General features: G+C 35.1%; 1 protein-coding gene across 7 annotated transcripts in view; it reads right to left on the bottom strand.

Moving 5' to 3' along the window:
* The window catches only part of NIPBL (NIPBL cohesin loading factor), a 154507-nt gene that overhangs the window by 47852 nt on the left and 85922 nt on the right, over nt 1-20733 (bottom strand). For 5 of the 7 annotated variants that reach the window (XM_074533099.1, XM_074533100.1, XM_014268313.3 and 2 more), the window contains one exon: nt 7389-8909. The exons of the other annotated variants lie outside the window; for them this stretch is intronic. In XM_074533099.1, the coding sequence (XP_074389200.1) occupies nt 7389-8909 (1521 nt within the window). The remainder of the gene's footprint in view (nt 1-7388; nt 8910-20733) is intronic. 7 annotated transcript variants of the gene reach the window in all.

Genomic DNA, 20733 nt, shown 5'->3' with positions numbered 1-20733 from the left:
GACATGGTAACAGAATAATTCCATGATACAACAGAGGTCATCATTAACCACAGCTAAGAAACATAGATTCAAAAAGAATTTTAAAATAGAACAAAATACTCTGAGAAGAAAGAAACATTTTTAGAAGGAGGGAAGGAGGATATTTCAAAAGGAAACTTGGAAATACCCAGGCAGAGAGCAGGGAATACATCCAACACACACTCTCTCTAAATGCCAAGAGAACTCACATTTAGACTGGCATCAATGATGTTCTCAAGCTATATGATTACTGTAGGAACTTACTGCAGGCCTTATTGCTGACTTTTTGTCTGTACAGAAATTGATAAAAGGAGGCTACAGCAGCCTAGCTTTCCAAGATGCTGTACAAAAAATAAAGAAATACTCAGAATAAAAAGAAGGAAGGTTGGCAATTGAAATAAATATAATGCTGCACAAACTCCCTTGCTTTTATGAATCAGCGTTGGGGGTGCTTCTGAATTTTGCTGTCATTGCTTTTGAACATATGCATTGAAATTTAGGCCAACTCAATTTATTGTTAAAGAAGTTAAGGAATTCTGTACAGTTGCAAAACCCAGCATGCAATTATCTGCTAATATGCTTCTATTAAAACTCCCTTCAGTACTCAAAAGGGGCTTACAAAAAAAGAAGGAGGGTGGCTTTTTACACAGCCAGATAGCAATAAGACAAGGGGGAACATTTTTAAAACAAAACAGTAGAGACTTAGTTTAGATGTTGGAAAGAAGTTCTTTACTGGGAGAGTGGTGGGGTACTGGAACAAATTGCCCAGAGAAGCTGTGGGTGCCCCATCCCTCGCAGTGTCAAGGCCACGCTGGATGGGGCTCTGAGCAGCCTGATCCAGTGTAAGGTGTCCCTGCCCATGGCAGGGGGTAGAAATGAGAAGATTTTTAAGGTAATTTCTAACCCAAACCATTTGTTGACCCTACAATGATTAATGTTTGGGATCTGAAATTTATGACTAATTTTTTTTCCAGCCATGTATTCAGGTTGTTTACTGAGCCTGAGACAAAAGATCTTAATTAAATAAAATCAGATTATTCTTCAGAATTTCTCGTCTTATAAAACAAAACCTCCTGTATAAGGAATATAATACAACCAAAACCTTTGCAGAGAATAAGGAAACCAAAACCATTATTTTAGTTCTTATCTGTGACTTCTAGGCACATCAGTGCTAATTAACACATAAATGTTTATTTTTCTTACTATTGCATAGAAACATTCTCAGTCCTTATCACTGCAAATATTGCATGAAGCTACTAGTTTTGCTTCTTCAAGATAACAATTACATAATGAACAACAACAAAAGATTGCTGATGTTTTCGCTTTAAATATAAAATAGTACAGGAAAATAGCTCGAGAGATGATTAAACAGAATAGTTTAATGATAATAACTTTTGAAGAAAAGTTATTAAATGAAAACAACAGTTCAGTAATTTGAAAGACAAAAAAGGTTCCATGTTATTTTTTTCTGTTTGCTGGTAGTATTCCCACAGAGCAAAAAATAAACTCCAAATTTTAAGTAAACAGTTTTAATTTTCTGACATGAAAAGAGTCAGCTAGAACAGCTGACAATGTTGAGCAACAGAAAAGTTAATTCTCCAGAAGCTAATATGAGGCTTTCTGGTATTTGTATTTAGTCAAATTTATCTTTTGGCTAGAAGAAAATTCAAGCCAAAAATTTTAAGCACATATCCTGGCACATAAGCCAAGATCAATATCCACCTTTAGATCCTTAGACACATGAAAAGTCTGCAGTGTATACTGTAATTGACATCAGACAAATTGCTGGGCCATATTTACACATTGCAATGCATTACTGCAAAAATTATTCATGCAAAATAGCCTTAGCTATTCCCAGAAACAAGAGGAACTCAATCAAGTATCCATGTCAATGAACCAAGAGCAGTTTTGGACTTTCAAGAAATTGTTCTGACAAGTTAGGTAATAAACGTCTATCACTTACATTTGCCAAAGTAATTTTTCAAAAATCAACCAATTGAACATTGCACTAAATCTGCAAACAGACAAAGCATCATATTTCAGACAAATCAAAGTATAATGAAATTGGTGGTTTGGGTCAAACTCAGTGTTGCTGCTAAGAATTCCATGTGACATACACGAAGTTCACTCTTCCTATCCAGAAAAATACTGTAGGAGCAAGAATCAAAATATTTACCTTAGTAGCAAAGTCTAAAGTAGGAAACAAATAGCAGGAAAGCAGCCACCAGCCAAGGCTCTGTGCTGAAAATGTCTCCTCTATTACCAGTAATAGATCATACATAAGTGCAGTGGCTGATTCCTGCTAGGTACCAATACCAGCTTATCCAACATCTACTTTTGAAAAACTAGCACCAAAAACGAAGGCCCCAGAAAGTATGTACAATGCCCACACAAATCCCAGTTACCTTCTGGAATGGGACAGACACGCCATATCTTAAAATTCCCTGCAAGTAGGAGCAAAACCATTCCAGCACAAACTATGTTGGAGAAATCAGATCTTCCTTGACTTTAACAAGTTATATATAATTTAGACTTTTAACTAAGCAATGCTTGGAATATTTTTCAAAATGAAACCTTTAAATCCAGGAAGAACCACCAAATAATCAGGGCTCAATGAACAAAGAACATATTAAAGTGGATCCTCTGCAAAGCCAACAAGCATCTTGTAATACTTCTAATGGCACAAGGGTGAGCCAGATCCTCTTCTAGTCTAGTCTAGATGAGAGGTAGTCATTAACATATCAGAAAAGAGAAAAACTGGAAGACTGTAGAACTCTTATGAAAGTCATAGCTGCTTTTCTATAATTACAATTAAATTTTAGTTTGAAGAAGGTTTAAACATTTGAGCTGAGAAGAGTCTTTATAAATTTTCTGCTGTAAATGCTGAAATACAGCATTTCTTTCCTCTGAAATGTGGCATAATTTTCTACAAATCCACCTGGTGCTGCATCCATAGCAAGATGGTCAGTAGGTTATGACTCTGGCCTTGACACATTCAAATGCAGTTGCTACGGGGAACGTCAGGACAGTCATTTCAAATTCAAGATGGATGGAACTGAGGATTTTCACAATGCTAACCTTTACAAAAGCACAATTTTATAGGAAGCAAGCTGAGTTTCAAACTTTTCCTTTCCCAAGGGAGTATGTTTTTAATGCAGTTAGTTCCTTGTGGCCCCTCCGATTTTGGGGTGTCTGTCTCAGCATTAAGAAATTGTTATTTTGGAAACAAATTAGTGTGAACTCTAAAAGTTGATGTGTTAACATCCATAACCAAATTTTGCCCTTATAGAATTCCTGTACATGTAGGATTTAAATGAGGTTTAGAACTGGTACTTCCTTTCTGCCCCCAGTTTTCATCAGTACCATTAAGCACCTCTAAGTAGTTTGGCTACACCAACTAGAAATCAGTGACAGGCATAACAAGTTCACTCAACTGAGCCCACACAATTTGGATACAGCTTTTCATCCTGAAATACTCCCTTTCTTGTCACTACTAGAAGATAATTGATTGCTGTTTCCCAAGTGAAGCTATTTCCAACAATGCTAGAACCCAAAGACAGATTGTCATGTTACACAAACACCAAATCAGAGTTACTACACACTCACAAAGTCACCTGGAATTAAAATCAAACAAACCAAAACCCCCAAACAAATCATGTAAGCAGAGAACACAGAAGAATCCAGAAGCATTGTTTTAACAACATAAAGATGATTAAGCAGTAAGATTTTTAGCTGATCCTGTAAAGAGTATGTATGAAGAGCACCTTCAAAGAAACATCAAGTCTTTACTCAAATTTCAGATCAGAGCAGCAGGAAACAGTATATTTAGGAAGACTTGTAGTGAGCAGCAAAACCTTATGTCTTCAGTTCTGTGTTGTGAAGATAATTAAATCCCACAACAATCTACACAATGGAGGAATGGCATTCAGATCAGAATTATTTTTTTCCTTAAAACAACAAATCCCTTTAGGTGATATAGAAAGATCCAAAAGACGTTTGTTTTGCAAAGACAACCCTTCAAACATATTATAAACCTACTCAGACATCTTGCAGAGATAGTTACAGTTTCTCTCATTACTTATACTTAACAAAGGAAAATTTGTCCTGTTCAGAATGCAGTAACCACGAAGCTGCTAACAGCTCCCATCCCAACACAGCTGATCAGCATAGCTCTAAAAAAGCAGCAGAGAAGGTGTTCACTGAAGCTCTGAAAAGAAAGGACAGCAAACATGACCTCCTCATTGCAGGCACAAGCTTAAAGGGAAAAGTTTCATGGGTCCCACGACAACATACATTTGCATTAAAACCAAAAAAGACATTAACAGATGTTAAAATCAGACAAAGAAAATGTCACAGTTCATTCTGACGTGGACAAAATTGGCCACAAGACTTCATCACAAGACTCTGCAACAAAAATACTGTGAAAAAAATTCCATAATTTTCCTCTGAGATACAGAATCTTTCAGAAAATGCTCAAAGATCAGGGGAGAGAGAAAAATTACTTCTTCCTTGTAAATGCCAAAAGGGACTCTTGGATTTATTTAATATTAAGGGTCACATACTGTGGCTATCCCTCCCATTCATAACTTGATAAAATTTCAAAATGTCTATAAAATTTGGTGAAAATATTACCTTGTCTTTTTTGAGTTCAATGCAAATAAAGGCACAAATTTAAAATTTAAAATTTACTAAAACAATGCAAAAAGTTGTATGGACTTTCAGTTTGCAAAGAATTAATTGTAACGTAATGTGAGTCAATTTTATTGAGTTTTGTAATGAATGGGAATTAGCCTCTTAAGACAGAACAACTATCTAAATGGTGTTTTGAACTAACTGAACAATGATATTTTAAACTGCATTTCAGATAAATTATAGCAATGATGTTGTATATGAGAAAGCCAGTAGAAGACATTTTCTTGAAGGAGGGATGGATGAGAAAGTAAAAAAGAAAAGACAAGAGATACAAGGGTAATGAAATAAGAAAAAGTAAAATATACTAATCTACATGGCATAAGAGGCATGTGAGAAGTTGAATAATGATGCTAAAAGGCAAGAATTCACTGGAAAAGAATTGCTACAATCTACTAAGTAGTATAGGATGAACTAAAAGAAGATTTATGAAAATTACTGTTCTTAGTGTATTAAAAAGTATATAACTAAAAATGGCACCAAGTAAAACAACACTATTTCAACTGGATTGAAGACACCATGTCAGTGGCATGAATACATCTACATCAGTTAGCTGTTGACAAATAGACTTTGCCTTATGAAGAGAGATATCTATAGAAAATTTGTATCTTTTCAAACACTGGAATTCACCTGGTAAAGTAGCATGCATTCTAGGAAGTAAGTTATCAGAGAAAAAAAAACCAAACAGAACTAAATATACACATTACAATCTGCAGTTCAAACACACTTTCTCCAAAATCTGCCTGCTGAACACTCAAAACATGATTTGTAAGATAAAAAGAGTTACATTATTCTTTTCATGAAACCTATTTCTATTATCATTGTAAGATCCTTATTCCGAATAGAACTGCAAAAAGACTTGTATCAGATTCAAACCATTTTTCCCTGTAAAACATGTTCCAAGTTACTTCAAAGTGCAAGAAATGCAAGAAAATGATGACTTCAGAAAGAAAAAAATAATGCAGAAAAACATTGTAGAGAAATTATAAGCCTAATGTTAAAATTACTGCATTGCTCATCTGTGACAGGTACTAGAATCATACCAAAAGTCATTAAAACCTTTACACATTACTAAAGCATTCTACATATATAACCACATATAATACAGACTACAAGAAAAAAAGTAATTCAGAAACACTTTTGGAAAGCATACATGCACTGCCTATTGTTCAGAAGACTTGTAACTGATTTTCTGCACATAAAAAAGTGTGAATTCAAAATCTACCCTACTGAGACTAGACCTCAGTTCCACCAGAAAGTTTTTAGCATTTTCTGTAAAGGACATAAGGGTTTCATGTGAAAGCTTCAGATTAAACTGAGAACAAAGATACCATAATTTTATGGCTAACACTAGATATCTATTATTAGAAATTGAAATTTTGCCTCTTTTGAATTTCAAAAAGGGACAGGGATAATGTTCTTATTCCCAAGACAAAAAGAAATCCCTAACAAGGAGGCTAATATTTTACAAATATGCAAAATACATCACAAATTATTATTAAGGCTTTTTAGAGTTAATATAAACTGGTTAGTAGATAGAAAACAGGCATACCACAAGAAATTAATGATATAGAAAACACCTCTTTACAAGTGCACATAAAACAGTCGTACATTCATGAAGATGATTTCTACATAATTTCTTACCAGATTAGCTATGTAAAAAAGTGTTTTAACCTTGAATTCATTATACACCTGGAAATGGATTTATACATCATCCTCCATACAATTGTAAACCTCTCCTCTGTGTCTATTTTAAGACACAACAACTCTATAAACATAACTATATAAGAAACTTAAATTCTTTAAATGTTAAAAAAGGAAATCCAACCAGTTAGTAATACTGATTTCACAGTGTGAAATGATCTACTTCAGTATGAAACCAATGAAGTCAAAATGAAAGTACCAAGAAAAAAGAGGATCTTATTTTTAAAAAGTGTTAAATCTGCAAAGAGATAATCAGTTAAATATCAAACCTACAAGATATTCTAAATTCTTTCCTGTCCATATCACTAATTTCAAAATGCCAGCTAATTGTACAGCTTTCTTCCTTCTGCATATAATGGACACCAGAGACAATGATAAAAAGAAGTCTCCTACAGATCAAATGTTTTCTAAGCTACTGTCAGAAAGTCTCAAGTATGGAACCTCCTCAACTGATTTGTGCCTACAGTGTTAAGGAGGTAGGTGGGATTCTGCAACTATGTTCTTACTACCACCATTTAAAAACATGCTTTGGAAAAACCCATTTAACTTCAAATTAAATACAAAACTAATTGTAGGGCTTGCATAGTGAGTATTTCCCATCATTCCAGCTACAATATTTATAGTAGTGGCAGCCCTTTATACAGACAGACCTAATCAGGTAAAATTATACACACGACAGTTACATTTCACCAGATAAAGGACTATATAAAACTAGTGCAGCTGAAGTACATCTTAAGACCACTAAAGAGTTGCCAGATTAAGTAGTTGTACTGAAGTAGATAAATAATTTCAGGTACATTTCTAGCAAGATTTCTGATAATGACAAGTCCTTACACTAGTTTCAGTTTATTTCTCACCATATAAGCAAGCATATAAACTATCAAATGTTCGCACTTAATTTCTAACAGCAGAAGTAGAAAGTCTACAAGAACTCAAGTGTAAAAGATACAATGCAATTAATATTAAAACAATCTTACCTTTATTAGGTTTGGTTGACTTGTTCTTGTTAGGTTTAAAACAAGAGCCCCTTGACTTATCTTCTCTGTCCTTAATAAATTTCTGCACATCATCCAAAGAAAGCTTTTGAAGGACAACTACAGGCTTAGCTCCTTTATTTAGATCTTCAACTAGCCCAATCTTCTCTACTTTGTCCTTATGTTCACCTCTAAATTCAGTTTTCCTTGACTCCTGAGTAACATTGCCATCTTTATCACGTTTGATTTTTGGAATGACAAAATGTTTCAATGCGCCAGATCTTGCCCCCAACAAATAGCTGGGAAACTCTGCTTTATTGTCACCATGTGCTTTATTACTATCTACTTTACTCTTATTACCATCTGTCCTTCGTTCATCCTTGCTGTTTGGTGACTTAAAACCAGGTTTATCAGGTCTTGATTTGCTAGAATCCCCTTTACTTTCCTGTTTAATACGAGGGCTGTCAGGCCTTGATTTCTGATCCCCAGAAGAAAACCTTGAATCACCAGACTCATGCCTATACTTCCTTTCAAATTTCTCAGGTTTTGAACCATCAGGTTTAATACCATGCTTAGAATCATGTTCATTTTTGTTTGAGGATCTCAAATATTCAGGCCTTCTGATCTTGGATGGATCTCCTCTGTATCTCTCTGATTCCCCCCTGTCCTCAGATCTTTGTTTAAGGCTGTCATGGTCACGCCTTGGTGTATCAGAAACTGAGCGCCCATCAGGCCTCGGTTTTGTTGGATCAGGTCGATTTTCAGGTTTCATCCTTGAAGGATCAGACTTCACATCTAATTTGTGCCTAGGTATTTCAATTTTCTTGTCTGGCAAAGGTTTACTGGAATCCCTCCTATTATCATGTTTGTGTTTAGGTGTTTCAGGCCTCCCTTCACTCTTCTGTTTTGGTGTTTCAGGTCTGCCTTCATTCTTCTGTTTCGGTGTTTCTGGCCTTTGCCGTATTTCCTGTTTGCCATTATTTTGTTTTCCCTCATTTTGTTTCATCTCCATTTGCCTGCTCTCATTTTGTTTCAATTCTGTCTGTCTGTTCTCATTCTGTTTCACTTCCATTTGTCTGCTTTCATGTTTCACTTCTAACTGCTTGCTCTCATTGTATTTACTTTCCAACCTTCTGCTCTCATTTTGCTGGAATTCCATTTGTCTGTTTTCATTTTGCTGGATATCTGTCTTTTGACTTTCAAAGTCTGACTTTTTCCTAAAAATTTCTGGATGGTTTTCAGGTTTAAATTTAAGAACTCCAACAGCGTCTTCTTGGGGAACACACATAAACCCGTCATTATACTGCTTAATTTCTTCAGGTTTTTTGATGGTGTCCAAATCCTGAGTTACTGTTGCCTGAGAGTCTGCTCTTCCTGCTTGCTGCAGATCAATACTAACCATCAGCGCTGGCCGTGACCCATTTCCTGCAGAACCTGTCTCCTGAGAAGCTGTTCTATTTCCTCCAGTAGCACCTCCAGCTTCTGGTGGTTTGTTTTCTTGTTTTCGCTTCTTTAGAGGCTTATCTGCAAGTTAAAAGAGAAAAGAATCACAAATTATATATAAAAACTGATAAATGTTCAAGGAAGAATGTCCATTCCCTTCCATTCCCATAAGGAATCCTCCACAGCATGGATGTGCACACAAAACAAAATCCACTGAATTTAAAAGCAAGAATAGGACTTCTCTAACTAATACTTTTTAATGTATTCAGACTATCATTCACTGTCCGCTTCCCACAAATGCCAGCTAATCATTAAAAAAACCCTCCCTCAAAACATATGAAATCAAAGGTCCTGTGTAATTCCCAAGTGAACCGCCTAATAAAGCAGGTGCAAAACATAAGGACCAAAAATCCAACCCCATTAAAAAACCTCCCAAACTCCTTAATTACACTTGAAGCAGAAATTTGAAAAGTCAAAGTTAAGCTGCAGCTCCACAACTAGTTTTGAGGAATACTACTATAGAAGATATCTTCTGCAGATCCAACCTTTTTATTACACAAGTACTAAGTAAGCAAGGATCTGCAATGATTACAACAGAGGTTTTCCCCACTTGGTTCAGTAGATCAGCTGGACTTCACACATATTTTAGTCAGGGAATGCACAAACAATGAACAAAACTGATCAAGTAACTATTCCACCCCTCCATGCTTCTCTTTGAAACAAAGCAGTAAACCAAGGGTTGGAGTCTCTACCTTAACACATGCATATTAGGTGGGGGACCGCTACACACTTAAAAACTTGCGATGAAACACAAAGTATTGTGATAATTTTCTGTCAAGAACCTGACTCTGCAATAAGCCCTTCAGTTTACACTAAAAAACATTAGGAGCAGAATACAGAAAAATTAAGTCAACCACCTGTAATTTGGTAGAATTCATAGACATGAGAAGCACATGGAAATATCCAAAAGAGTATATTCTACCCATGTAAAACTACAACCCATTTATATTACCAACACAGAACTCTAAACTAAAAATAACTTCTGCCATGCAAACTAGATGCTTTACCTGCACTAAGGCTTATATTCTCATTTCTCAACTACCACTGCATAATTTGTCAAAACAACCCTTTCTCTGTAATCAGGGGATAAGATTGTAAGGAATTACTAAACATAGATCTATTCCAAAATGTCAAGACCACAAATGCAAAGCAAGAAAAATACTGTTCTTTATGCCTAGGTTTGTTGTGCCTTATCACCAGATGCAATGAACAAGCTCTCCATTCAGAGCATGTGAATGTACAGTAAGGAAGATGTAATCAAGAAACAGGGAAATAAATGTCAAAGAAAAAATCCACACAGTCCTCTGGAAATGTAAACCAGAATCACAACATATGAGTTCTGATTTCTTGAAAATTTTTAGAGGATTCTTATTTAGAAATACTTTGAAGGATCACCTCCAAAATTAAAATTCTGCCACAACAACAAGCAATAACATGGTCAATTCCAGTGATGTGAACAGGATTTTTCTCTATCATTTTCATCCTCAAATCTATTTGGATATCTCTAACTTTCTAAAACTCAAAAGTTTTGTACAAGATTTAATGGCTGGAAGACAGGTAAAGACAGATACAATAAACTCCATGCAGAAACTGATCAACTGCAAATAAAGAATTTTGCAAAGCTCAACAGAAGCCTATAGGAATGAATGCCAACTTCGTGATAGACATGTAAGGCAAAATAAATTTTCCAAATCAAAGATGCAGCTTTTTAGCATGGAGATTTTTGCTTTTCCTGTGCTACAGCAACTGCTGGATTCATATGAGGACTTAAATAGATTAATTTTTCTTCACTATGGATTAGAACAAATATGCATACATCCACACACATCATTACCTTACTTCTCAATTAAAACCCTTTACATTTTGAAATCTAAGTTCAGAAACTTGTATTCTTATGAAAAGTTGTCATTTTATTCCAAAAATTCCAGGCACACTGAAAAAGTCCTGAAAAGCTCTGATGGTAGATATAACAGTAGTCTTTAAGATGTTACTGTTATTCATTATCTGCCCCATTTCTTTAACTGAAGTTATCATCTGCAGCAGAAGGGAACCCCCATTCATATTTCCACAACTACTTTACTGTATCACCATAAGGCAGTAGTGAAGGCGGTCAGCATTAACCTACCAGGCTGAATGATTCAGCTTTAAGCAAGCAAATGCCTTCCTCTCTTATGCCTACTACAGGAGCAGACGGCCATGAGCTGCGATGCCTTAGACAGCTGTAGCTGGATCAACCAAAACTCACCTTGCAGAGCCCTCATGCTGACGGCACCAACAACAAACAACCAAAACAATTCAAGTAGGGCCAATTTTCTTGCTTGGACTTCTGTATGGGACCAGGTTCACCATGCTGCTGCTCTTCATCATCCAGAATGTCAAATCGCAAGTTGAGAACACATAAGTAGATGATTACATCACAACTTGATACACATATTCCCTCTAAATACATAGCTCTTCTGATGCATATTCTTCATCTATCTTGAAATTAGAATACTGATGTTTTAGTAACTTGACATCTTGCCTGAGAAGAAAGGGACACCTTCACAGTTTCATTTTCTTAGATGGCAAGGTGATTGCAGACAGAGTTACAGATCATTCACAGATTTCTTCTTATTTCCAGTACATCTTGAAAGTGAGCCTCAAAACTAAACTCAATCATTACCACTTTGTCTCTATGAGAATTCTGGATCTAGGACTAAAAAAGCTGTCCTAAGTATAAGAAAGTATCCAGTTGAACTAGGGCAAAAAAGATAGGATGAATATATATGCCTTCAAAAAGCATAATGAAAAAACTCCATTGAATAAGTATAAAAACTTTTGAAAGTTGAAATAATAGCTACAAAAATTTGAAAGCTGAAACATATAATTGGGTTCTGAGGGCTTCATAAAATCTTGAACTCACTTTCAGCTATACAAGAATTAGAACAGTGAGATGAGAAGAGAGTAGGGAACCTCTAAAAACAGATGTCTTCAGATCTTCTCTTACACAGTCGAATATACGGAAATTTGCATACAGCTTCTTCGTTAAGTCATGAGTCCCAATATGAACAGATTAATTTTTACAATATCCATTGAAATATACTTCATATCCTTCAAGGCATCTGTATTCAAACTTCATTCCACAGACAGTAGTATTTTTTGTGGGGGAAAAATATTGGGATCTGGGGCTTCACCAAAATATCAGATTAATGTCTTTCTTTGAAATCTTACAGACCTAGATCTGAAGCTTGTTGCAGTTCCAAATATATTGGGTCACAATCTCTTTAGTATAACAAAGTGTGATCAGGATGTTTTTGCTTCCATCTTTGTAACAGATTTCATAGTAAAAGGAGTATGTATTAAGTTACAGAAGAGTTTTCTGACTATATTAATGATTTGGTATACTAGTTCATTGTTTTCAGATTCTTTTCAAAACAATTAATTCACTCCTCCACCTTTCTCTGAGGTTATAGATATACTTAAAATATACCTACATCTTTTCCAATTCCTTTAACAAATCTATTGTAGTTCGGAGAACAATTACTCTATGTATGAATCCTTTTGACTTAGCAAATTCAAAAGTATGTTCTCTTTACTTTGCAACATGCTCACTAAAAGGCAGTACCTTGGAACTCAAAGCAAGATCATAAACTACACTATACTAAAAAATAGTAGAGCTGTTCTATCAAATGAAATTATTCACCATGGCACAAGAAACAAAGCATTACTGGAACCACAAGCTTGACATGGGAAAAAAATAAGCTGGATTTCCAAGTGGTAATCTCCCACAAATCCTCTTATGAACAGTATTCCTGGAGAGCAGGTTATCGTCTTAATCTTAGGAAATGTGTATCAAAGTTATGAGTACTTTAAGATTTAGAATTTAATTAATTAGTTACTGTGGAACTTTGTGCAATGAGCCACATTGCACTGAAATAACCACAGACCTCATGAGATAGATTTCTGCTGAAACTACAAGGAAATTGTGATTTGAAGACCATTCATCCAGAAAAGAGATATGCTTGGAAGCTGAGGAAGTGTTAGAAGCAGCAGGTGGATGAGGAGAGCTGTTACTATGAATGTATCTCTATTCTTTTACTCACCCTGGAATCTTTCCAAAGCAACAGTCAAGATACCATTAGCACTGAAATCCTCTATATTACTGCTTCCTTGCAAACCTGATAATCCCAGAATAAACTCCTTAAACAATTGAGTAAAATTGGATGATACTCAGTTCTAGAACTGCTTGGTCCATCATATTGAAAATGGGCCTTTTGTAAGTATCTATGAAAAGGCAACAAGTCTAAATAATAACCATCAGCAGGGTTGCTAAGCTTCTTTTTAGCAGAACAGTAACACTTCCTTGTATTAATATTGTTTGGTATACTTATAAATAGACATAACAGATAAATTTTTGCTTCCCCATTTTACACCCTGCAAGGGACTCAGTGGAAGACTTCATATTCAAAATGCTCACATGTAAATGTTCTCCTCTTTGGGGACACAAAAAATATTGATTCTCTTATGTTGAATTCTAGATGAACTATTTAAATGGTAATTGAAAGTATGAATTTTGTTTTTGTAAAGGATAACTTTTAAGAGTTTTATGTCTTGAAACCTCTAACTCTTCTAATCTCTGATATCAGAGATTACTAGGATATGCTTCCATTCATTTGAAATAGCACTTATTTAATTATATCACAAGTTAACAAATTTCACTCAAATATTCTAGTCTTAACATGTTATTACATATTGTCAAATCTCCTATTTTTAACAACATCAGAGAACAGATAGAGGCCAATTATAAGCTTATCTTATTTAAACTAGCAATCAAGATTAGATATTTTTGACAAATGACAAATAGCTAAATGTTTAAATAACAAACATGTCTACTGTCAACTGTTTCCTTTTCTTAGTTACTATTCACAGATTTCTTTGAAGCTAAATGCCCTGTTCCCCCAGCTAACAGTGCTCTGCAGACCACAAGAATCTAATCTGTATACAAGGAATGTTTAAAATTACTTCAATGGTACCAATGGACAACCCATCAGCGGAGTTAGGACAAATACCCATCTTTTCAGCTCCCTCATGTATGCACAATCCATAAGAGTTTGCTCCAATCTGACTTCCCCTCAAAGTCTTATGCCAAATGAAAAATAAAGAACTGAACAACCAACAGAACCCTTCCTTCAGCAGAAGAGATTTCCACACAACTGGTTCTTCCCCTTGAATGAGAGATACAAGCAACACAGGACAAAGATATTATTCTCACTACTTCCTCCCTTACAGAAGAAATCAAGAAAGTACAGTCATGAACCTCGTACAGGAAGCTTTATAGAGTGGTACATAATTCCAAAAACCTCTGAAGAGACCAGAGTTTCAGACTTTCAGCTGCTGCAGTTCAAAGAAACAGACTTGTAAGACTCAGGACAGAACCACATGCTACTCTTCAATGACCTGTTAAAAGACTTCATCAAATTTCTGGTCATTGTCCAAAAAGGAAACCCCACCAGAACAATGTCTAAACTCTTTCAGTTTAAAAAACAAAAAGGCTACAGCGATCCCTGATATGCCTTAAGGTGTAGAAGACTTCATCAAAATTAAGATTAGAACGTTTTGACTGTGTTCTGAAATACAGCAATAATACAATTATCATAGCATCTTATGAATTTTTTTACTTAAGGATGTCTGGTTGCTCAGACATAATCTCTGGCAATTATAGTAATACAAAAGAAATACTACACTAGGAAATAACAAAAAAAATTGAACTACAGAAAAGTATAATCAAATATCTACATTTGTTTAGAGATTAGAAACTCCAACTTAAACTCCCTGAATTCAATATTGTTTTCACAAACCATATGACTTTATTTATGAGATAGATTTTTCAGCATAAACACTAGGTTTTACCCATGTGATTTGCACAAAATTACAGTTTTGTAAACTCAAAATATCTGAGCAAAACCTCAAGTATACTTAGTTTGAAATACCTAGTGTAGCATTCCACAAGAAAAATGCAACACACTAACATCAGAATGAAAACTCTTAAGCATCATGGCTAACATTATCCAATTAGATTTTAATTCATTAGTATAGACAGAAAACTTTAGAAATTATCAGTGACTTTCTCTTCTCACTTCCAGCTGTTGATTTTGTTCTGCCTTGTACTCAAAAATATAATCAATTAACTAGATTAACACTTATATTCCATGACAATGAAAAAAAATATTGTGTCTTCTTAAGTTGATGTCAGCATGAACTTAGTGAATGTGAACTACAGAAATGCTGGGCTTAAGCTCTTAATAGGGTTTATTAACTACTCGTGCCATCTCTTTATCAAGATTTAAATCCATTATAAAGAAATGTCTGTCCCAGAATGTAAGTTATTATTGGATTAATGGTATCATAAATCCTCTGATCCACAGGTACAATCAAGCGTATACATTACATGCAATTTATATTGAATTTTCTAGTCTTAGTTTACAGTGTAGGCAGAAACAAAGAAAGTTTCTTGCTAAACTGCTAAAGTTCAGTTATTTTCTACACCTTCTTACAAGAGCAGTTTTCTGCACTACCCTATGTGAATCACAACCTGGTATAAATAGAGGAATTTTGATTTCATTCTACGTATGAGCACAAATAAAAATGCTATTAAATTATATGATCCTACCTTTTTTAAAAAGAAAAACATTTTTCATTTGTAAAGTACATTAATCTCTACAAAAACTGTAAAAGAAAGTAACTTTTCACAGATAGGCGTAAACATTGCAATAGTTCATTGCAATTCCTCTCATAGAATGGGAATCCTTCTTCCCCTTACTTTTCTTAAAACATGTCTGAACACACAAAACCACACAATCTGTCTTTTATAGGACCTGGAGGCTGCAAAGCTGTGTTTTCTTGGAAGAGCTACATGAGGTGCCAGTTTCATCTATTAGATCACACTACAAAATGCAGACCTAATGAAAGCTTGTATACACAAAACCCAGGATACCTAAGTCTCACATTCTCCTATACAGACACTCATTTATCTTCCACACTCTATCTCCTCACCTTCTGGTATTAATGACTGTAATCTGCAAGATTACCATACAAATCACTACTTGTAGCTCCATTTTTGAGGCAATAAGCCCCCTACAAAATATTTTTGGAAATGAATGCTAATATCCTGGTTATAATTACACATTGTCACTTCATGAAGTAACTACATAAAATTAGACATAAACAAACTATTCATTCTTAATAGTATTCTTCTATTAGTTTCCTCTTTAGGGAATTTTATGGGGGAGATGGGTAATGGGGAGAAAGGGAGAGTAGCTGGGTAAGAGCTTAAAGGTAAGAGAAAAAGGTTACTTACCTACAACTGTAGTTTTGAGAGTTTTGCTCCGGCAGATTCACACTCTTGGGATGTGTGTCTCTGCTGCTAAGGGCTTGGAACGAACCAAAAAAAGAAGAGCCCACAGCAGGCATCCAAATGCCCCCTAACTGATCCAATTATTGGAAATAAAGTTATTACAGCTTCACTTCTTCCTAATTCAAAGAATCCACAGTAAGATTCCAAAGAAGTGGGTAAAATGGATCCTCAGGGGTAAAATATACAGGGAAAAACACACATATACAAGTCGGTTTGTCTCATTAAAAATTTTTTTCTAATGCTTTTAAGTTTAAAAAAATATTAGCCTCCTAATGAAACGGTTAATGATTTGATTACTCTTTCACAAATGACAGAAAACAAACTTCTGCCTTTTACAAGCAGACCTCCTCAATCTGTTAACATTGCTGTATTATACAAAAGTATCTTTGAAGAAATCTTAACTACACAGTCCTGTGTATGGAAGAGCTCAGATTAAAACATAGCAAATCTGAATAAAATAAAAAAGCTAAATCAATTTGCAAGAAAGCATCTGAAAGAGATAGGTTACTTCCTGGGATTTTATGCAATTTTCAAGGTTATCTTCCCTTTTCTGTGTCACTAAAAGACTGCAAGCTCCTTTTAGCATCAGTCTGTTAAACATTTTTGTTTCATAGTATTTGGAGGTTTAGAAAAGCATGAAAGATCTTGATGTACAAACTTTGTATCTGCAAATAAATTCTGTAACAGATCTAAATCTTGAAAAAGAAGGAGAACTTAATGTAATGTTCTAGAAAAAGTTTAGTCTAAAAGTGATGGACTAACTTTGAATTACTTAACTACATATAAAAATAAGTAACTTGTACCTGAACAGTGGCAAAGCACAACTTAATGCAAAGAACTGAGATTACCAAAATGAAATTTCTCCCCCAATATTCCCATCTCCCAAAAGAAAAAAAGATGCCTGAGAACAACAGAAATTCCTGGGACAATTTTTAAAACTTAATAGGATTTCCTGTAGTCAACTTCAGAACGTGAACAAAGCAAAATGTCAGTTAAGGGAACAAAACTGGTTCAGAATATAGACCCCTAGTTGTTTCAAAAGTCTTCAACTGCACCAAGTAGTACAGGAAGTGTGACAGTACTGGCAGTAGTTAGAAAAGAAGGTGTGAATTAAGTTTCAGTACCTTTCTGAAGAAATTATATAATCAAAATATCACAATGTAACCAGAGGGCAGTTTACCAGTCAATCCTTACGGAAAAAGTCAATCCACTTCTCTAAAATCCCTTTTGAATCACTTTTTTTCTAACTCAGATAATCTGAGTCTTGACAAGTAATAGCGAGATCTATCTTTAATACTACAGATTCTTTCAAAAGAGAAGATATGATCTGGTATTGATTAACATATTTTATCTGATGAGGATATAGAGGTCATTGTGAGGGAAGCAATGGAAACTGAAGACCTGAGTTATGCCATGCTCCATGGACTACTTAGCACTACTGAAGCTATTAAATATAAGAGATGTATTAAAACGCAACTTTTGGTGCCAAATGTCTAGATCTTCAAAATCTCCTTTCACTGACAGACACAGAAAAATTACTTGTTAAGTTAATCAATAGAGAGATTTTCTTAAGGATAGAGTAGAAAGAGGAGACGAACTCCTACCCTTCCACACAGAGAACAAGGATGAAACCAACTTGTTATTGTTAAACTTCGCACCTCTCTATCATGATATATGAAGAGGACACACTCCAAGAGCCAAACAGCCAAAAGGGATAGAATTATAAAAATATAGCTACAAAAAGCACTTGGATATGAGGAAGGAAGTCTATATTATAAAATCACTCCTTACACATATCTGACACCCAGTAGCTCAAATCTGTCAGATTTTGGATTAGTGATTTTTGCACTAAAGATTCCTTTTCATAAAACAAAAGCATGAAAATCACATTTCAGAAAGACAAGCTGCTTTTCAAAGAAGGTGCTTCTGCAAACCCCTGTGTTATCTCCTCTTCTGAAACACAGACTGCTTCCCACTTTGAGAGATTTTGTTTGGTGGAAGCTAAATATTTTAACAGCTTTATTAGAAACAATGATTTGTTACAGAAAGTAATATAAGTACCACAAGGCTCCAATCCCCATTTATCACCAGTATCAAATATAATAAAAGGACCTCAGCATTCAAAAAAACCCCAGACCTCACCATTGCCATAGACAAGCTGTATAACTCTTAGCAAGAATGTCCCCCCAAAATCTCTGCTGCTTTTCTGAAATAAACTCTTCCACACTACTGGTTATTAACCTTGGAAGAACATGTCCTGTGCAACCAAACCCTTACTGTTAAAAAGAAAGCACTTGAAAACCTGTGATGGAGTACAGAACTGTGGAAATTTCATGTCTAAAATAAAGGACAGAAGAGACCACTAATTTACTACCAAAATTGTTGAGTACCACTTTACTGAAAGTAATTTATGGAAAACGGTGTGAGTATACACAGAAAACACAGTATGGCTGTAATGTGCATTCCCATGCCTCTGTTACAAAAGCAGCAAAGACGCTTTCATGCATGTTTTAGTATGCGCTAGCATTTTGAGTAAGCTCTCTAAAGGGATGCTTGCATCAGCTGGCTCTACGCACTCCCACTCTAACTACACGGAGCACTTGCTACATCCACACACTCCTCCTGACATAATGTGATCTGAAGTTACAGTACATGTACAAAAAGGCACAAATGCCAGGATTTTGTATAAATACGCTATGCAGCTTTGCAGAAATGAATTACATATTTAGAAGTTATTGAATATGTTTCTAGCAGACATATTCCTATAGGAACAACAGAGGATGCTTCCTCTTGCAGCCTCACAAAACAAACAGCTCTAACTAGAACAATCCCAGAGTATATCAGATTCTAGACACAGCATAAATTTAGAAGCAATGGCAAAAGCATTACCAAAAAAAATAAGAACTACATATCTCCAAGGTAGCATCTTCAGGAAATCTGTTCCAAGAATGCTAAAAATCTTTCTACTAAAGACTATGCAGTTATGGCTGAAACCTCAAGTGCCAGAGTGAAAAAGTGAAAAGTGCTGCTGTCTATCATAGGGGCAACTTAGCACAAGAGAATAAATAGTGATAATCTGTCCCAGTATAGGGCAGCAACTCTTGTACCTGATTTATAGCAATTGTAGGAGGTCAGGGAGATCTGAGACCCATCAGAGAACACAAGTAAGGGAAACCATAAGGTCAGAATCTGTATTTGGGAAGATGGTTATTGACCAGAGGTGAACAGGAAAGGTCACAGTCCATAAAAATCCCTCCTTTCCCCAAAACAAACAAATCAAGGCTCTGATCATGGATGTGTAATAAACAAACTTTACAACTAATGGTCAACATTTTCTGAAAGCCAGAAAAACAAAACAAAACAGAAAGTGTAATTTTAGTTTTGATCAAAGTGTTTGAAAGCTGCTGCATTTTTTCAGCTGCTTCTCAGGCAAAACATGGTAGAGATCCTACTTTAAATATGTGGACATAAATGTAGCTTTTGAACTATTAGGCTACAAACCACACGCTCTCCAACAATAAATTTAAAATTAATGGAAGAGATTTAAGCAAATGAACAAATTCCCCATCTCATTAAATGAAAGACAGTAGAGATCAGTAGAGATCTCTTTTGCAGTGAGCACACCTTTTCTCCTTATATTCATAAATAGTTTTTGCTAAAAAAAAATTATTTAATTACCAAATTAGAAATACTTAGAAGTCACACCTTTTAGTATTGCAACCATGTTTACAAACACACACACACACACACACAGACACACACAACAGACACACACACACACAGACAAACTCACTCTTTCCTTTCACCACTCAGGCACCACTAAAAATAGTGAAAAACCACTTTGAATAGGGAGAAAATCTGCACCCTTTCTGATGTTAAAGACCCAAACTGTAAGAAAATTAATTCCATGCAAGTTTGTCTACATGGGCCATTTTCACCTATGAACTTCCAAAATCAGAATTTTCACCATTTTTGTTCAGAAGTTAAACGTGGTGCAGAGGACGACTCTGAAAAATACTTATGGTAAATTATTACTACCTAATTCATAAACCCCATCTGAAACCAAAGACCTTCAAACCAGTTAACAACAGAAAAAGAAATACAAAAAAATCCAAAACTGATAAATTCAACTAACTCCATTAAGACAAGAAGTGCACCTAACGAAGTGAAGATAAAACATTTCAGAGGCCCACATGGTTCTGTGCTACAGACCATAGAGATATATGGTAGTTCTCTAAAGGTTCTAATGCCTACATAATAATTAATATCCAGTTGAACAAACATTAGTAACAATATAATTGAATATATTACCCAATCATTATGCTACCTTCAAAAGAACAGAACAGATGTGATTTTAGTCTAACATCTCCTTCACATTAAATCCAAATGGGGATATGAATAGAAATGGGATAAAACAATTTTCCTGCATTTTCTTAAATTAGGCAACATGGA

This window comes from Zonotrichia albicollis, chromosome Z, assembly GCF_047830755.1.
Source record: "Zonotrichia albicollis isolate bZonAlb1 chromosome Z, bZonAlb1.hap1, whole genome shotgun sequence".
Classification (NCBI taxonomy): domain Eukaryota; kingdom Metazoa; phylum Chordata; class Aves; order Passeriformes; family Passerellidae; genus Zonotrichia; species Zonotrichia albicollis.
The sequence above is the reverse complement of the archived record's forward strand: the minus strand, read 5'-3'. Positions and strand labels throughout refer to the sequence as shown.